Source organism: Citrus clementina, unplaced genomic scaffold (assembly GCF_000493195.1).
Source record: "Citrus clementina cultivar Clemenules unplaced genomic scaffold, Citrus_clementina_v1.0 scaffold_5, whole genome shotgun sequence".
NCBI lineage: Eukaryota > Viridiplantae > Streptophyta > Magnoliopsida > Sapindales > Rutaceae > Citrus > Citrus x clementina.
The window spans coordinates 7,064,012-7,082,280 of NW_006262201.1; the positions used below are offsets into that span (position 1 = coordinate 7,064,012).

At 32.1% G+C, this 18,269-nt stretch overlaps 1 protein-coding gene across 1 annotated transcript; it reads right to left on the bottom strand.

Annotated features, from left to right (window-relative positions):
- LOC18040911 (geraniol 8-hydroxylase) lies at nucleotides 1-2,187 on the bottom strand. Its single transcript, XM_006431704.2, has 2 exons — nucleotides 1,245-2,187; nucleotides 1-730 (listed from the first exon to the last, which is right to left on the bottom strand). Exons 1-2 carry the CDS (start codon nucleotides 2,184-2,186, stop codon nucleotides 104-106), a joined length of 1,569 nt encoding a protein of 522 aa, XP_006431767.1. The 5' UTR covers nucleotide 2,187; the 3' UTR covers nucleotides 1-103.
- Nucleotides 2,188-18,269: the final 16,082 nt, after the last annotated feature.

Here is an 18,269-nt window from a genome sequence, read left to right on the forward strand (position 1 = left end):
TTTTGGACTTATTAACTCGAATTTATTCTGACACATCTTTTGGACTTATTAACTCGAATTTAAGGCAAATGCTGCTTTAACACATTAAGGGTCGTGGATATCTTTATTTGTAGAGCTCGGAGTTAGCTAATCTTGGTTTTGGAACTGCAACCAAAGATTTCTTTTTCTTGATAACTTGCCCATACTTATAAGACAAATCAAGCTTCTCACCATAAGGCAATCTCCAATCAAATGAGTGCAATAAGGAAGCCAGAACAAACATCACAAGCCTCTCAGCTAGTGGAAGCCCAGCACATATCCTTCTACCAGAACCAAATGGCATGTATTGAAAGTTGTTACCCGTGTAATCAAATTTATCAGGATCATTCAAGAATCTCTCAGGTCTAAATTCTAAGGGATTGTCCCAAAGTTGAGGGTCTGTGTGAATGGTGCCAAGATTCAAAATGACAGTTGTACCCTTTGGTATTGTATAACCACCAAGCGTTGTGGTTTGACTTGGAGTACGGGGTGGCAGTAGCTTAGACGGAGTATGGAGGCGAAACGTTTCTTTCACCGTAGCATCTAAGTACTTTAGTTTAGGCAAATGAGACTCTTCAACATTGTTGTTCAGACCCACAACTTCCGCTAATTCGGCTTGAACCTTCTTCATCTCCACTGGAAACTGCAACAACTTCGTGAGCGTCCACTCCATTATTGTTGTGGTGGTGTCTGTGCCACCCAAAATTATATCCTGTAAGTTTCAAAATAACAAATAAACAGCAATCCGAATTAGTTATTTTATTAGTTATGTCACAGGAACTGTGTTTGAACCAAAAGCTTAAACTAACCCAAAAGACAAGAGCCCGAAAACGACTCAAAAAATTGAAGAAATAAACATTTTAGACAAACCTTAGTAATGGCCAAGAGTTTCAGTACAAATCTTTACAACGCTTTCACGTGAACTAAGACTTCAATAAAAAAATTAGAGTTTTAGCAGATCCTAAAGTGAAACGTGGACCTTAAGACAAGATTCGTAGATAAGCCTTAAGATTAGAGTTCGAAAGTGAGTCACGAAATAAAGAAAAAATTAATCCAAGGGTTTGTAACTAAGAGGATTCGAACCCGAGATCTTAATTTGATACTATATTAGAGAAACCACTTGATTTAAAAGGTTAAACTAATAGGCCAGGGCTTAACATTAGTTCTTAGCAAAAGTATGTACAGGAATATATTAATTTCATATATCGATTTGAGGCTAGGCATACCAAGAGCAAAGCAATAAGCTCGGTCCTGTTAAGTGATATTGAGCTATCTTCACTATCCAGCATCTCTATAAAAGTCTGCAAGAAGTCCTTGTTTCGTCCATCAAATTTTAATGTGCCCTTGGCGATCAGATTCTTACGCTTCTCAATAGCGGAGTTAAAGATCTTTTCAACCCACAAAGCTATCTCCTTACACTTCCTTTCAACTCCTTGTAAATCAAACCTCGAAAGCACTGGAAAGATGTCCGAAATATTCGGAACTCCTTGTAGCTCCATGATATCATCAAGCAATTGTTTCATCTCAAGGGTATGATCTTTATGTGCCCCAGAGCCAGTACCACCTCCCCACAGCATGTTCTCAAGTGCATTGAGTGAAGTTGAAACTGACAATTCACCAATATCTACAGGCTTGCCAATCTTGTTATTATACAAATCTCTAATTGTATTCTTCAGCACTTGTTTCCTTAGAGCTGAACAAGAATCAAGGCTCGAATTTGTCATCATCTCACCCACCATTGCTTTTCTTAGTCTCCTCCACTGAGCTCCATACGGGGAAAACACTATATCATTGCCTCCGAGTGTTGGTGTCAGAGTTGCTACCGTTGTTTGACGGTTAGAGAATATTGTGTCTTTGTCGCGAACCATTTCTTTGGCTATTGACGATGAACTCACCACTACAAATAATTTATTTGCCAGCCAGAACTTGTAGATAGGTCCATAGGCTTCAGCCAATTTTGTAAGTGACTTGTACAGGTCAGTGCCGAGAAATGGAAGGTAACCCACCAACGGCAAGCCCCGAGGACCGGGCGGCAGCGGCGGAGCAGTTGCTTTCTTTGCTTTGGTTTTCGTGAGCCGGATGATCACAGCAGCTAATACAACAACGGCTATTGAAGTGACAATTGCAGTAAGATTTTCACATATCCATGACAACATAACAAAGGCCATATTGTTTGTAGCATTTACTTCTTGTATGTGTGATGCGTGTGTATATATATGTAATTTAGTATTAGAAACTCGAATAACAAGATTCTACTAAGCAGCCTTTTACCATTCTAGTCAATAGACGACAGTATAATATATGTATATATTGTTTTAAGTCAAGAAACGCTAGCTAAATAGCTTTCTTTCAAGTCAATTATAGACCATATGATAAGGTGTAGCCCTGTGAGACGGAACTCATAATTCCAAAGAACACAGCTGTTTGTTATCAGGAAGAAATTCTACAGAATTGTTTAGGATAAATTGAATAATGAAAATAAAAGAAGTTGTGTCATTTCATTTTCTGTTGCACACTGACTTGTGTAGTAGGTGATGAATTGCACTCCGATTTTAAAAAATAAAGAGAAATTATAAATTTTCCACATAAATTCAGGTGAAAGATCAATTCACATAAATAAGAAACATCTAACTATTCATTTTTTTCCCTCATCAATTTACAGCAAATCGTTAAAAATAACGGAACCTTTAACATAATTTATAGAAAAAACTAATTTACCCCTAAAACTGCTTTTGTGGATAAAAAGACGAACTTAATCCTCTGAAACAATTATACAATCAATTATTTAAAACAAAATCCATAAAATAATTAAGAAAATAAAATAAGTTGGAATTAAAAGGGTTAATTGAATGGGTACAAAGTAGATTAAAAAAAATAAAAATAATTGAGTCATAAGTTCAATAGACTTATTTATTCGAATAAATTGAAATTAAGAAAGTAAATTGAGCGGGTACCAAATGCTTGGGAAAGCTGTATTTGATAAGTTCTTATTACCAACATGAGTGTCGTTTTGGCCCAAAGTAACAAAATTAATGAAATAAATCAAAGTTGGTTGGTGTGAGTGGTTCGGCACTCTCACTCCTTAAGAGAAGTTAGGGGTTCAAGCTCAGATCCCGTATGGAGTCATCACTTTGGCCAGCACTTTACCCCTTACGGGCCGACCCGGTACGAGCGGAGATTAGTCTGGGTTGTGGTGCGGGTTTGAAGGTGCCTCCCACAGTTGGGGCTAGCTCAAAACCACCTCGTGATTCAGACAAAAAAAAAAAAAACAGAATTAATGAAATACCTCAAATACTCCTATGGGCTATGACGTCAACATTTCATTAACTGTGTTGAGAATTAGCTATTTGGTAGTAAATTGATAAAAATTGAAAAGTTAGGTGGCTTTGAACTATTATCCAATTTAATTCCTTGTCGTGAATGATTTCACACACGTCCTTTTATTGCACTAACGTTCATCGTAAGGACAACAAAGTTGCAGATTTGCTAGCCAACATTAGATTAAGTTGTCCTCAAATTTTCTTGATTTGATTATCCTTCTTTTCAAGGATAACTGAGTTTATTTTAAAAAGAAAAAGGGTAGGAAATTGATAACTTTCAAAAAATAAATAGGACTTGTTGATGATTATTTTAGTAATATTTTCACTGCAATGTGTTCGCAATATTATTATCAACGGTCGTGCTTGTTGACAGCCAAATGGTCATTCTTTGGGCTGTTGAGTAGAGGCTATCATGCAAGCAAATTTTCCTGCCATCTTTAATGAGGTTTTTTAAATGCTATTTTGTTTAATTCATATTTTTCATGCTATACATATACGTATCATTGACCGTATTTCGTATGTCTTTATTGACTGCCGCTGCGAACATCACATGCTTGTGTAGAGGCTTTCAGACTTTAATGAGATTTTTTGGATACTATAAATATATTTATTTGAGTCATATTTCTCGCTTAGCTAGTGATAGTGAGAGCTCACAAGTACCCACTATTTGTTTGCAAGCCCGAAGCTAGTACTGTAAATGGCTTGAGGCCGGAGATCAAAATGATTGAAGACAAAAAAAATTTGGTTGCATGGCTTTTATTTAATGCATGCAAGCGCGAATAAGGCCACCGTCTAACTTGATTGATTTTTAGTAGTGCGACGGTACCTCAATTTCTTTCTCACTAATTATGTACGAGATTTGAACTACAAAACACAAGAGGTACTTTTAACTCAACAATTAAGTTGACACCGTCGTCCAAATTAATTATCAACCAGTAATGTTGTGGAATTCAATTCTCACGTTATGACCAATTGAATGGATTGGCAATTCATGCTTCATATCTTTTTGGTTCATGATCAGGTAATCAATTAATTACCTGTTACAATTACAATTCCTAAATTTATTAGCTTTTCATATCAGTTAACATATTCTTGATTGTTTTCCATAATAACTAATAAGAATCTTTCATCTCCACCAATATTCTCCCACATCAATCTAAAATACGACCCCGTAATTGGGTCTTCTCTACAAATAAAACTAAACACATTTTATTCGGTTTATTATGAATTGTGCTCTTGTATTTTGAATTTTGATGCCAAAATTCAATAAGATTAATTGGTGCTTCAAATTTCAATGTACTTTCATGATTGGATTGATAGCCTTAAATTATTTTGAATTAGTTTGATAGAAATTAGATAAACTGAAATAAAGTTTAGGCAATTACATAATTCCCCAAAAAAAAAATTTTAATAACAAAAAATAATCTGAAGATGCCGAAATTAGTCCCAAAAAGACTAAAACCACGAGTGGCACTACTCCCCTTTATAACTCTTTTAAAACCCTTTTTATCCGTTTTTACATTTTTACCCTTAATTGAAAGCAACTTCTTAATCCTTTAGTATGATCTTTCTCTCACTATAAAAAAACTATACACACCCATTTAGATATTTCTTTCTTTAATTGTGAAGCTTGTATATGAAACAAATTAAGAAAAACTTAGCTAATTTTTTATTTTGCATATCCTTCATTATTTTCAAAATTCTTCTCCGATTCGGTAAGAAGGACTTCGATGACCTTCTCTTCAATTGAGTTTTGAGATTTGACTCTTATATAAAATTGAGTTAATTTCCATAATTATTGATCAATTATTATTATTATTATTATTTTAAGGAGAGTGAAAACCATTAAACTTGTTGCATGTTTTGTGTGTTTTTATTTGAAATTTTAAGAAACAAGAAAAGAAATAATATTGGATTTTAAAAAAAAGAAAAGTAGCAATAAAAAAGATGATCGTTAGAAATGCGAATTATATCCTTAAACTAAAATATAAATTTGTTTACATAACGGACCCGGGGATGCGAGGAGAAGGAGTAGGGGTGTTCAGAATCCAATCCGATCCGCTTAATCGATCCGATCCGCTCAATCCGATCCGTATAAATCCAATCCATGGATTGGTGGATTGAATATGGATTGAAAATTTAAAAATCCGCAGTCGATGGATTGGATATGGATTTACTTCTGTAAATCCGCAGAAATCCGTGAATCCGCGCAAAATATATATATATATATATATATATATATATATATATATATATAATTAAAAATTTATTATAAATTTAATTTAAAAAAATTATAAATGTGACATTACATAGTTACATAAGCACTATAACATATCCTAACCATTACCCAATAATAATATAAAATGAAAAATAATTAAATAATCAAATATACAAATATAACTTGTAAAAATTGTAAAACAAAATAAAAGTAAAGTCACACGCACTAGCAAAAGCAAAGTAACATAACGCCAAGTCACCAACAATTTACAAACAAAAAATCCTAAACTTTCCCGCCGTCACACACACTAGCAACACTCAATACTGGTTGGATATACTCTCGACACAGATTTGAAGGACATTGGCCGCGCGATTCCGGCGAGAGTAAGCCATCTTCTTTCCCAAGTTCATCGAGTCACTTCACATTCACTAGTTCTAGCTGAACAATTTCACTATCACAACCTTCAAGATCGCCACCCGTATGGCTTGTCCTGGTTCCCATTGTGGACGGCTCCGTAATCACCACTTTTCGACAGACGCAACAGCCCTGGTGAAGGATCAGACTGTGTTTGGTTTCCAAAACTTCGTCATTTCAATTCATTGTGGCTTTATTTGAACAATTAAGCTTGGTATGTTATATTTTGAAACTTTGAACGCATTATTATAGCTTTATTTGAATAATTAGTCTTGATGTGTTATATTTTGAAACTTTAAATGTATTATTTTAGCTTTATTTAAATAATTAATTTATTTAAATTTTATTCAATTTTAAATTTAATTGGTAGTAAAATTATTTTTATATTAGATTTTTTTTATTTCATTAGTTGGAGAGAACTAAAAATTTTTAATTCGAAAACTAATGCGCAAAATGGTGAATTTGATATGGATTGAGTCAAATCCGCATCCGATCTGCAGATGTATGGATTGAATATGGATTGAGTCAAATCCGCATCCGATCCGCAGATGTATGGATTGGATTTGGATTGAATTTTATCAATCCGTAGATTAGATTGGATTGAAAAATTATCATCCGTAAAATCATGGATCGGATATGGATTGATGTTGAATCCGTAAAATCCGATCCGCGAACACCCCTAAGAAGGAGGCACTCAGTTACTGTGTAAAAAAAACTAAGAAATTAAAGTGTATTTTCGAAAATACCCTTGAAACGGATTTTATAAGGAATTTGAATGAGTGCCAATAGCGCTTCTCCAAATAATTAACCCAAATAAAGATGGCCCAGCCCAAATGGAAGCCGAACGCGAATCGATCCAAATTCTGGAACATTTTTCATGATCCGATCGGGTTCAGAACTCCCATTAGCTGATTACCATATTATATAATCCGCCAGAAAATAATTGGCAATGGAAGTGCCTTGATGAATAATTCTTGTCTAGAAGGCCCAAAGTCCAATAAAAGATCTATATGGTGTGTTTTTTTTTTTAATTCATCAGGCCAATAGAAGTGCTTGATGAAATATTAGAGGTTGAAAACATGACTAGCTTACCCTAATTTCTAATTCACTCATATAGAAAACATATCTTTCTCTAGTTACTAAAAACTAAAAAGAAAGGGACAGGAATCCCTATCACAATGTTGTGGTGGATTAAATGATTTCATTATGATCTACGATCTTCACATCTTATAAAAGTTAAGACCTTTTTAATTGGTTAATTTTTCCATCACTACAGCATTCCTTTTCCTTCTGATTTTCTTTTTCTGGAAAAGTGTCCTTCACATGTTATCTCATAACATTGAGTACAATGATATTGGTGACGTGAATTCGGTCGAATAAACATTTTATGCTAATTAGCTGGTAAAGAAATGAGAGGGTCATGTGCATATACACATGTGTTGGTTTTCAAAACATCGAATCCACATCCAAAAGTATGGAGAGTAATATTTAGTTAATATTGAGAAATTAATTTTAGAGTGGTTATTAGTCCACGAAATGGATGGAAGATTATTTCTTTTGCACTAGGAAATCATCCTGACCATGGTAGAAATTGGTCTTTCCGCGAATGCTTTAAGCAAGTCTTGATGTCTCTGCTTTTTGCTACTTCTTGTTCTTGCTGTCGCTATTTCCTATGTTCGCCGTTTGCTGTATTTACTCGATGTTTTTACTCATTTTAGCAACAGTCTGTAATGTCACATGTGCCTTGAGCATTTGCTTTGTAAGTATCAGTTTGCTTTCTAATCAAATCATGTAAAATTTTTACTTTTACTCTCTTTCCTCTTCTTCAATAAAATTTCGTATCATTCATTTAGAACATTTTTTTTTTCTGCATTCAAAAAATTTATCCGTAGTGATATGAAGAGAAAATTCAAAAGATTGGGTGTTACTACCTGCACTCAAAATAATACTCCGGACACCACTTTCTAACGAGAGTTTTTATTAATCAAATATTTAATTAAAATCAAATTACAATAAAGGATCAATAAGTTACCTTACTCAATATATCTCAACTTTAAGCATGATGTTATCCTCCTTGATCTAAAGCTGCAAAAGTTAGAGAGAACCTAATTAATACAAGCAAAACTAAAGTCCTTACGGCCCCCTTTCGTATTGGGATTGAAACTCAATAAACTGCTTATTTTATAATTTTTGACAGAAATAGTATTTCATAATTTTATAAAAACTATTTATTTCATAATTGTCACCATTTTGAGGCTTCCGCTAGCATGCTGGGCATCACGTCCTGGCACAATGCCGGAATTAGAAAACAAACCGTTGGATTCAATTAGTCATTTAAAATTAAAAAGGAATGGCAACCGTATGGATACGCTATTCACAGCTTTTTAGGGTTTCAAATCCCTAAAATGTTTTGCCAATCCACATATTGCTTTCACCTGAACTTCAAAATCACCATCCCTCAATCGCGCGCCTTCACCGATCTGATCCATCGCTGATAGCCATGTTTCGTACTTCTGTGCTGTGGTCAATCAATTTCACTGAAGCCGCTGATCAAATCTGACCTTCAATCACTTCCATCGACAGAAGCCATTACAGGAATCACCCCCATTTGCGAAGATCTACTGGGAAATCAGTTAATGTTCAGCTGATCAAATCTGACCTTCAATCACTTCCATCGACAACCAGACTCATGAAAGTCTTTTCATCAAATTCTGGCCGTCCGCGATCATCATCGACATCGTCACCACGAGAGCAGCTGCATCTCATTTAGTGAAAAACTTGCTTCTACATTTTATTTTATTTTTTTCTGTTCTCTTGCTAGATTAATAATCGTAGTTTTGTGTTCAATTTTTATGCATATATGTACCCTATTTTCACAATTTCATAAATAATGTTTTTAAAATTAACGGGTAACAATGAAGCTGACGGATCCTGTTGGATAATTAAAAGAGGATGCACCGCTTCCTAAATGTTCGTTTTTCAAATTCTTAAAACATATTTTGCTTCATTTTTGGTCAGTTTTTAGGACATAATGCTTTTTTTTTTGTTTTTAATGTATTATTCTACAATCCTTCAATGCTTGAGTGGGTAGCTTCCCCCATTACACTGATGGATCTTTATCATTCTATAATCTGCACATGTTAATAGATTATTTTGTTGGGAATATTTCAATTATATTTATTTGCCTTATTGTGGTATATTAAAATTTTAGAATCTATTTGCAGGTGCCTTTTTTTTTTTTGTGTAACTGCATTGGAGAAAGCTGCAAATTTTGTCATTCACTTGATATTTAGGATAACAAGTCGAGATTTTATTGTTAATGATAATAATGAGGGAAATTTTCCATTGCTCAAGACATGTAGAGGAACACAATGGTGAAAATTAATTCATGTATGGCGTGCACCCTTAACTCTTCTTTACACACATTTTTTTGTAATTACAAAGTCTTGAGATGCCTTTGTTTAGGGATTTCATTTACAAGCTTTTGATGAAATTATTCTTAAGTTGTAATGAGATTGGACAATGCTCATATTTTCTTAAGATGCTGTTTATATTAATTTTGTTTTACCTTTTCTATTTTTATAATTGAGTATTCTTGATTTCGCAACAATTAAAGTTAAACATGCAATAGTAGATATTAAACATGAGTCCAATGTAAACATGCAGCAGAATACATGATACATGTGACAAACGATGTCAAACATGCAACATAAATGTCAAACATAAAACTAGTGGGGAAATAATCATTTTTGGCACTTTTTCTAACATGAAACGCCAAGCTTCTAAGATGTAACAAGTGATGTAAAACATGAAATGTGAAACCTACATGTAAAAACATAACATGAGATATGCAATAATTAAAGCTAAACATCCAATGGTAGATATTAAAAATGAGTACTACAAGAAAACTGTCAATAAATGACAATCACTTTATGAGCAATGTCATTCTATCATAAAAATATGATAGATTCTGTTGGAGAATTTGAATAACAAAACACAAATTTTATTAGAGAAAGCTCAACAACCTTACAAGAACAATTCACACACTCTCACAAATCACTCTTAGAAGCTATGTTTTGCTTCTTATTCTTTCTTCTTCTTACACTTGATGCATACAACACAAATGGCATAGGTATTTATAGTGAATGAAACAAAAACATAATCATAACAATACACATCACCTAACAAATTCCACCAAGCTTTCATCATAGCATCACTTCACCTAACATGCTTTAAAGGAATCCTTTAATGGCATCCAAAGTGTAAAGCTAATCTCCACTCAATTAGATGCTTCATGAACATAACATGGTAGGACCATGATGATGGAGAATGAAGAAGGGTCATGTGCAACTCAACACCTCATTCCACTTAAATGAATTATTTATGTAAAACAAGTTTATTGTGTTTCAACAGATTCGTGATAAAATTTCTATCTGTCAAAAGATTAATAATGGACTTATGATAGAATTATTGTTTATAAAAAATGTATGACAGTATAGTGATAGAAATTTTCACTATCAAGAACTTTGTGGTAGAAATTTATTTTGACCATGAGTGACTGTACTTTAAATCATAAATTTATTTTTAAAAAAAAGGAAGCAAAAAGCTGCGTTTTAGTAGAAAATAATATTAAAAATAAAAACCCGATTTCCCCTGGCCCCCTTACTCCTCGGCCTCAAATCCCAATCTTATCCCCTCAAGTCAAAAAATATTTGCTAGGTGTAGATTTGTTTCATGTGTTCTGTAAAAAAGAAGCTACTCCAATCGTAAAGAGCTACGGTCTTGAATTAATAGTGCACCCAATTTTGGAAGAATCTTATAGCATTAAATGATTTTTTCATAACATTCATTTGTATTGTTCAACTTATACACCTTTAGCTATGTCCTTTGCTATGTCTGCTTACGAAATAGAGTTCATTTATTAATCTGTACTCTGTTTTTTTGAAGCTTGTCCACATCCATTTGCACTTTTAAATATTATGTCCATTGCTTGTAAGAGTCTAGATATCATCATGATCTCAGGATTCTACTCCCCTAGTGTAAATGTTATCCACTCATGGACAAAATTATAGGCAGGCTCAGACTAATATGAGCATCCACATTAATAAGCACTAGCCCATGACTTTAACGCCTTTTCTTTGCTAGACCAACACCATCCACATATATATTTTCTAGTACACATATGCAAAAGCTTCAAGCAATTGGCAATAATTGTAGAGGTGATAATTTCCTAGAAATTTAAATGACCTATATATTGGTGGAACCATGACCTTATATTCTTAATGAAGAGAATTATAGGCTTTAACTTGAAACCATTACCTTGGTTGCCTTCTTGAATTTAGAATCCCTTATCTTTTCTAGTAGGATTTAAAGGACCAAAATTTCATATGCTTTATTTAAATTTCTTTTAATTATTTCCTATTATTATTATTATTATTATTATTATTATTATTATTATTATTATTATTATTATTATTATCATCATATTTTTGGGCTAGAGCATACTATTTGTTTCCCAACACTATTATAATTATTATTATTTTCCAGCTTATTTTGTTGAATATAATATCTAATTATTTTGCCTTTTAAAACAAGCAAGCAACCAGTTATGCTAAATTAATTTTTATTTTCAAAACGATTTATTAAGTTTCAATTTATTCTGGCAAACTGACCATATATTATATGAATTTTGTAGGTTTATTGTATGCTCGCACAAATGAATTCAACAATATTGGTTGCTAGGTTTGGGGCGACCGTGCAAAGATTATTGACCAAGATGATTAAATATATGTCTAAAATCTAAAAAGTGAGATTCTTAACTTCTATAATTGTTCTTAACTAAGCTCAACTAAGCTTTCAAGTGACGATTAGATACATAGGTTTGCCTAGGGACTTCTATTGCGTACTTTTAATTGCATCCTAGAGTGGCGGACCCAGAAATTTTATCTAGGAGGGGCTTAGTATAATACAATTAAAAAAAATTCACCAACAAGTGCTAATATTAACCGGCATGCGGCTGTTTTAACTTAACAAAGGTACTCAGTTCGAGATTTGGGAATGCAATTACGTTAAATACTTGTTGGGAGAATTTTACCGCCTTAGTGGTCCTACCCGGCTCGAATATAAATTAGTCAGGGCTCAATGTGGTCTTTGGATACCAGATGATTTAATAAACTGAAAAAAAATTCAAACAAAAACAAGTGCCAAATTATTGAACTTCATTGAATTAATAATTTTCAACACATTAATGACTATCCTCGACTCATTTTCAGTTTTTAAAAAATTACATACTATAATAATTTCATTATCAGCTTAATCAACAATTTGAAATTTTGTTGTTTTCATGCAATGACTTAAATTAGAACAATTATTTGAGGCAAAAAAAAAAGGTTACCACAAATAGTAAGAAATTTAGTTGATCAAATAACTCTAACTCAACTAGTCGTGTTTAATTCATATGAGAAAATCTTAATACTTCATTCGTTTTTTATTTGAATGTGATAAAAAGACCGTGCAATTTTATTTTTGAAAGAGTGATGAAACCAGTTGGCTAATTAAAAAGCTAAAAACCAATGAATTTTACCTTGATATTTTTGAAAATTTAAAGTTATAAGATGACACTTATGTCAATCAATTAAATATTCACTTAAACACTCCTTTCAAGTCTAGTACATATATAACAAACTAAAAAATGAGCCAAACATAAAAAATATTTTCAAAGGAAATTTTTTAAATCAACCAATTATAATATATATTTAAATAAATTTCAAAGCTCAGGAGGGGCTGAAGCCCCTCCTGGGCCTACACTAGGTCCGCCCATGAGACCTAGATCTATTTATATGAAAATAACTCTGTTTGCCCATTCTTAAATTGTATTATATCGTTAATTTGCTCAGCTTGTTTCATCTCTTAACTATCAGCTGCTCAAGAGATTAGAGTGCTCACATAATACTTGAAATATTATGATGGACAGTTATGCTTATTACTTTTATTCTTCTTTTATTGGGATAGGGATAACATTTGGAGCTACGAGATTTGTGGCAGAGACGGGCTGCTAGTATTCTTGAGGTTAATGGGAAAACTGAGGTTCAAGTTGGATTTGAATGGTGATTACCAATTGTAATTTTGTTGATGTAATTTCAATACTTTTTTACCATTTGGTTTAATGTATTTGAGATTTGGTATGTGAACTAACATTTTGTTGATATTATAAATTTTTTAGATTTTATTGTATTTTATTTTTATTTGTGCTATAGTAATATTAGAATTTAACTTTTAAAAGCAGCAAAAAAATCCTACAAATTTATAATTGTTGATTAAAAAATATTATTTAAAAAATAAAGTTTATGATAGAAAAAATTACAGTCATAAAAATCATCAATTTAGTGTGATAGACTTGTGACTTATAAAAATTATCATAGCTATTATGATAGATTTTTTTCTATCATAAATGAGTGACAGGTACTTAGATGATAGATAAATTGTCTATCATTCGCCTCCATTTATAATTGTTTTTTTCCGTCATTTATTGTCAGTTTTCTTGTACTAGAGTTTGATGTAAACATGTAATAGAGTATATAATACATGTGATAGCGATGTTGAACATACAACATGAACGTCAAATATGAAATAGGCGAGAAAATAATTATTTTTGACATTTTTTTCTAACATAAAATGCCAGACTTTAAAGACGCAACATGTCATGTAAAACATGAAATGTGAAATTTACATGTAAAAACGTAACATGAGACATGCAATAATTAAAGCTAAACAACAACATTAGACATGAGTCTGTTGTAAACATGAAACAGTGTCTATGATACATGTCACAGACGGTGTTATGCACGATGTTAGAAATTTATAATCTCACCGAGGATCTTACAAGCAAAAATATCAAACAAATAAAAAATAAAAAATAAATGGAGAATAAAATCAATCATACAACTGATATACTAACTAGGCAACCCAAGAGGGGGGCGAATTAGGTTTCTAAAAATTTAAGTAATTAAAACTTAATGCAATTTAAACAAAGCAATCAATTCGAAATAAACCAATTAATATACAATGAAAAAGAAAGCGATAGGGTAAGAGAGAGCAAACACACAATTTTTACGTGGTTTGGCCAACTGTGCCTACGTCCACGCCTCCAAGCTCATCGAGCTTGAGGATTTCACTAAGCAAGCCTCCAAGGCTTCAACAACTCTTACAATTGGCTTCTAAGGTGTTAATACACCTTTACAACAAGAGATTATCCTCAATCTCTTAACCCAAGTGTATCCCAACACTTACAATCACTCAACTTGATTTTACAAAAAGGATTGCAAAAAATATTTCTCTCACACAATGTATTTAATTACAAATGAAAGCTCAATGTGTGAATGAATGAAATGAATACACACATTTTATGCTCAGATTGCAGAGGATTGCTTAATGATGATAGTAGTTGTCTCACTTTAATTGAATTTGATTTAAGCCATTTTATAGTTGGAACAGAAAACTAGTCGTTATTGACTTTCTAGTGATAACCGGCTTGCCACTTTATGTTAACCGGATTGCCTCTTGATGTTACCATTATATTCAATGATTTGAATTTTTGAACATAAGATTTGCCGCTTTTCATTTTCTAGTTAGCCGTTTTTACTCCAGAGAGCTTCTGCTTGATAACCGGTTTGCCGCTTTGGTGAATCCGGTTAGCCGCTTGCTACAGTGAAACAACTATTTTCCAAAATTACAAAAATGCCCTAAAACTTTATAAAATTATACTATAACTCAAATCTTTATAAAACTTTGCAAATATGTCCACTTTTAGAATTTTTAAACAATACTTGTTGATTTCAAAGTTCTCAATACTTTTCAATTTAAATCATAAACTTGAAAACAACCAATTTCACAAAATCATTTTCTTTTTTCAAAAACATAATGTGTAATTCTTTATTTATCCAAAACATGTGGTTTGTTATCATCAAAATCAATATTTTATAGTCATATAGGCTAATAACAACATTAAGAATTTACATGAAAACTCTATACTAGAGAAAAACCACTGCTGTCAAGGGTGACGAGAAAAAATCTACTATGTGAAAAATTATCACAATTACTTTAGTTTTTTTCCTTAAATCCAAAACCCCGATAACATTCAATCTCTCAATAGACCTACTGTTTCTCTCACACTAGAAACTATCTACTTATAGAGAATTGATTGTTGTGTTATACCAACAAATGGATCCAATCTCCCTGTATATAGTGAATATTTCTTGAAGGCAAAGTATTCCTTTTCTTATACTAGTTATATTCCTCCTTAAATAAGTCAAGTCCCAAAGGAGAAATTATTTATTCCTTCAATAGGAATCCTGCAAAATATGAAAATATTCTAAGAAATCCTTATTGAAAAATAAGACATATTTCTTAACAATCTCCACCTTAGTGAGTTTTTCAATTAACATGATCCATCATGTATCCACACAACCATGTCGTCTCCACCCCTTTTTACTCCACCCAAAACTACACTCACATAGGGCTTATGAGAATCACTCCACCACGGGTAAATCTTGTCCTCTATACAGCAGCCAGAATTCTCTACACCAAAAATTATCAAGCTTTACTATATCTAGAGTACACATATTCGGCATGTGTCGATCATCTTGTTGAGAATACCCACTCTCATATTTGGCTTGCCTAAAAGTCTTTAGCCATTCACATAAAAATTCCACCACACACCTTGCATAAATGCCAAATCATGCCTTGTGTGCAAATATTGTGGACCTAAGAGGATGTCTTCATCATCTATTACAAGGAACCATTTGCTTGCTCCCACAATGATAAAAAACTTTCTGATAGTGATACTATTGGTGTCTTTATATACTGACTTGGAGCCACTTAACGAACTTGCTCTATTTACTTTTTGACAATCTCTTTTATGATGCCCTGATTACCAACTGCCAATGCCGAATCATTAGAAGCTTTATTATTTTCACCACTTAACCTTTTTTCTTCTAAAAGTAAAGTACTAGTAACTTTTCAAGATCCACAGTTTGCTCCCATACATTAAAGTAGGCAACAAATGCTTATAGGAAGTTGGAAGAGACCACAACGATCTAAGTGTCTTCAATTTTAGCTCTAATTGCCTCTATTTTGTCACGATGCAATTGAGAGTACTAAAATCATCAGAAATTTTTGTACCTTTAATTATTATTAGCGTATGAAACTGCTCTTTAAGGTAAAAATGATTATAGATGCTTTTTGTCTAATACAAAATTTCTAGCCTCTCTCAAACTTCTTTTGTCGAAGGAATTTTTTCTACATTTGCAAGAACAATCTTTGCTAGATATAATTGTATAGCACTTGCAACTCTTTCATTCAATTCTTCCCAATCTTCAGTGCTCATAATAGATTTCCTAGAGTCACTACTAGAAGTAAGGGATGGTTTGCCCTTCAAAGCATTGTGTAGCCCAGATTGAATCAATACATCCTTGACTTGAATTTTCCACAACCCAAAATTGATTCTTCCATCAAGCTTTTCAACCCCAATCCTTATAGCCTTACAGGATTTGAAAATTTGTTTGCAGATATAATTACTTTACAAAACAACCTTTAGCTCTGATATCGCTTGTTAGGAATTTTTAATCCCATCAAGATCTTGCAAGCAAAAATATCAACAAAGTAATAAACAAAAAAATAGATGGAGAATAAAATTAATCATACAACACAAAAATTTACGTGAAAACTCTTATACTAGAGAAAAACCATGGCTACCAAGGACAATGAGAGAAAAATTCACTATGTGAAAATTTATTACAATCACTTTAGTATCTTTTTGTCACACCCAAAACCCCAATATCACTCTCAATAGATCTACTGTTTCTCTCACACTAGAAACTCTCTACTCGCAAAGAATTGATTGTTGTGTTATACCAATAAGTGAACCTAACCTTCCTATATATGATAATTATTTCTTATAGGAGAAATATTCCTTTTCTTATACTACTTATATTCCTCCTTGAATAAGTCAAATCCCACCTTAAATAAGAATCTTACTAAATAAGAAAATATCCTAAGAAATCATTATTGAAAAATAAGACATATTTCCTAACATATGAAACGTGAATGTCAACATGAAATTGGTATTTAGAATTATAAGATTGAGACAAGTAACAATATACTTGAAGATTTTAATGTTAAACATGAGACATCACATATAAAATAAGAAACAAATTTACGTCCTTTAGTATATAATTTTTTTACTTTTTCTTTCTAAATTTTTTGATTAATATATTATTTTATTTTAATATTTAAAATTTAAAATTAAATTAAAAACCAATTGATTAACCAATTTCCCCAGGTCTCAGGCTTTCTTTTTGAGAGCTCGGCACCTTGCTACTAAACTGCCTCCCAGCATTATGGCCACATCCCCATTTTGACAGCAACTTTTAAAAGCAGGTAAGTGGTTGCTTTTTATAAGAACTTATTAAATAAATAACCACACCTTTTTTAAGTTCTTATTATAACCTTAATATTTTAATAAAAAAGACACTTATTTCTTATTTTTACACAAACCTAATATATGAACCATTCGATATTATATTGCTGCCACAATCAAATTATGCTAATAACAATTATATCATCGCAACCATGGCATTATGTAGAATTATACGAGTAAGCACGTACAACATGATCTCCATTTTGATAGTATTGAAAATGATCATAATTCAATCTTTTATAAAGGAATAGAAAGAGATAATGACAGTGAAGAAGAGTATTACAACACTAATAGCTCTGGATCATAAGAATGGAAAATTTGAGGATTATTATTGTAACAAGTTAATGTAAATATAATGCATATTACATTTTATGTTATTTGGATTATATATTAGTATGAATTTCATCATATTTTATGTAACAAATTATGAAGTTCATTAGATATTATTTAATTGAGTTTTTTTCACTTTATGAAATTTTATGTATTAAAAAAAGGCATGTGTACACAATTTACTAAATATACTCTAAAAATAAGTTATTTTAGTCATTATACAATAAAACAACACTTTTATAATAAAATTTTCCAAATGCATGTACTTTACTTTTCAAATTCACAACAACTGGAACAACATATTTAACCAAACACCAAGCTGCTTTAATCAACTGCTTATTTTATATGTATAATACAAGTAACTTATTTCATCAGATACAGCAATCTCAAAATTGGCCCTAACTCTAATTGAAATGACCAAATCAGTCTTGCACTACTAATTTCAACCACCCAACCTTATGGGATGGTACCAAAATTTTGGTTTTAAGGGGCC

What these genes read in the sequence shown, in the direction of transcription:
- LOC18040911 (XM_006431704.2), bottom strand. Translation starts at nt 2,186, where the DNA reads ATGGCCTTTGTTATGTTGTCATGGATATGTGAAAATCTTACTGCAATT. An exon ending in AGCTTATTGCTTTGCTCTTG is followed by an intron (nt 731 to 1,244) that starts GTATGCCTAGCC and finishes TGAAACTTACAG; the next exon opens with GATATAATTTTGGGTGGCAC.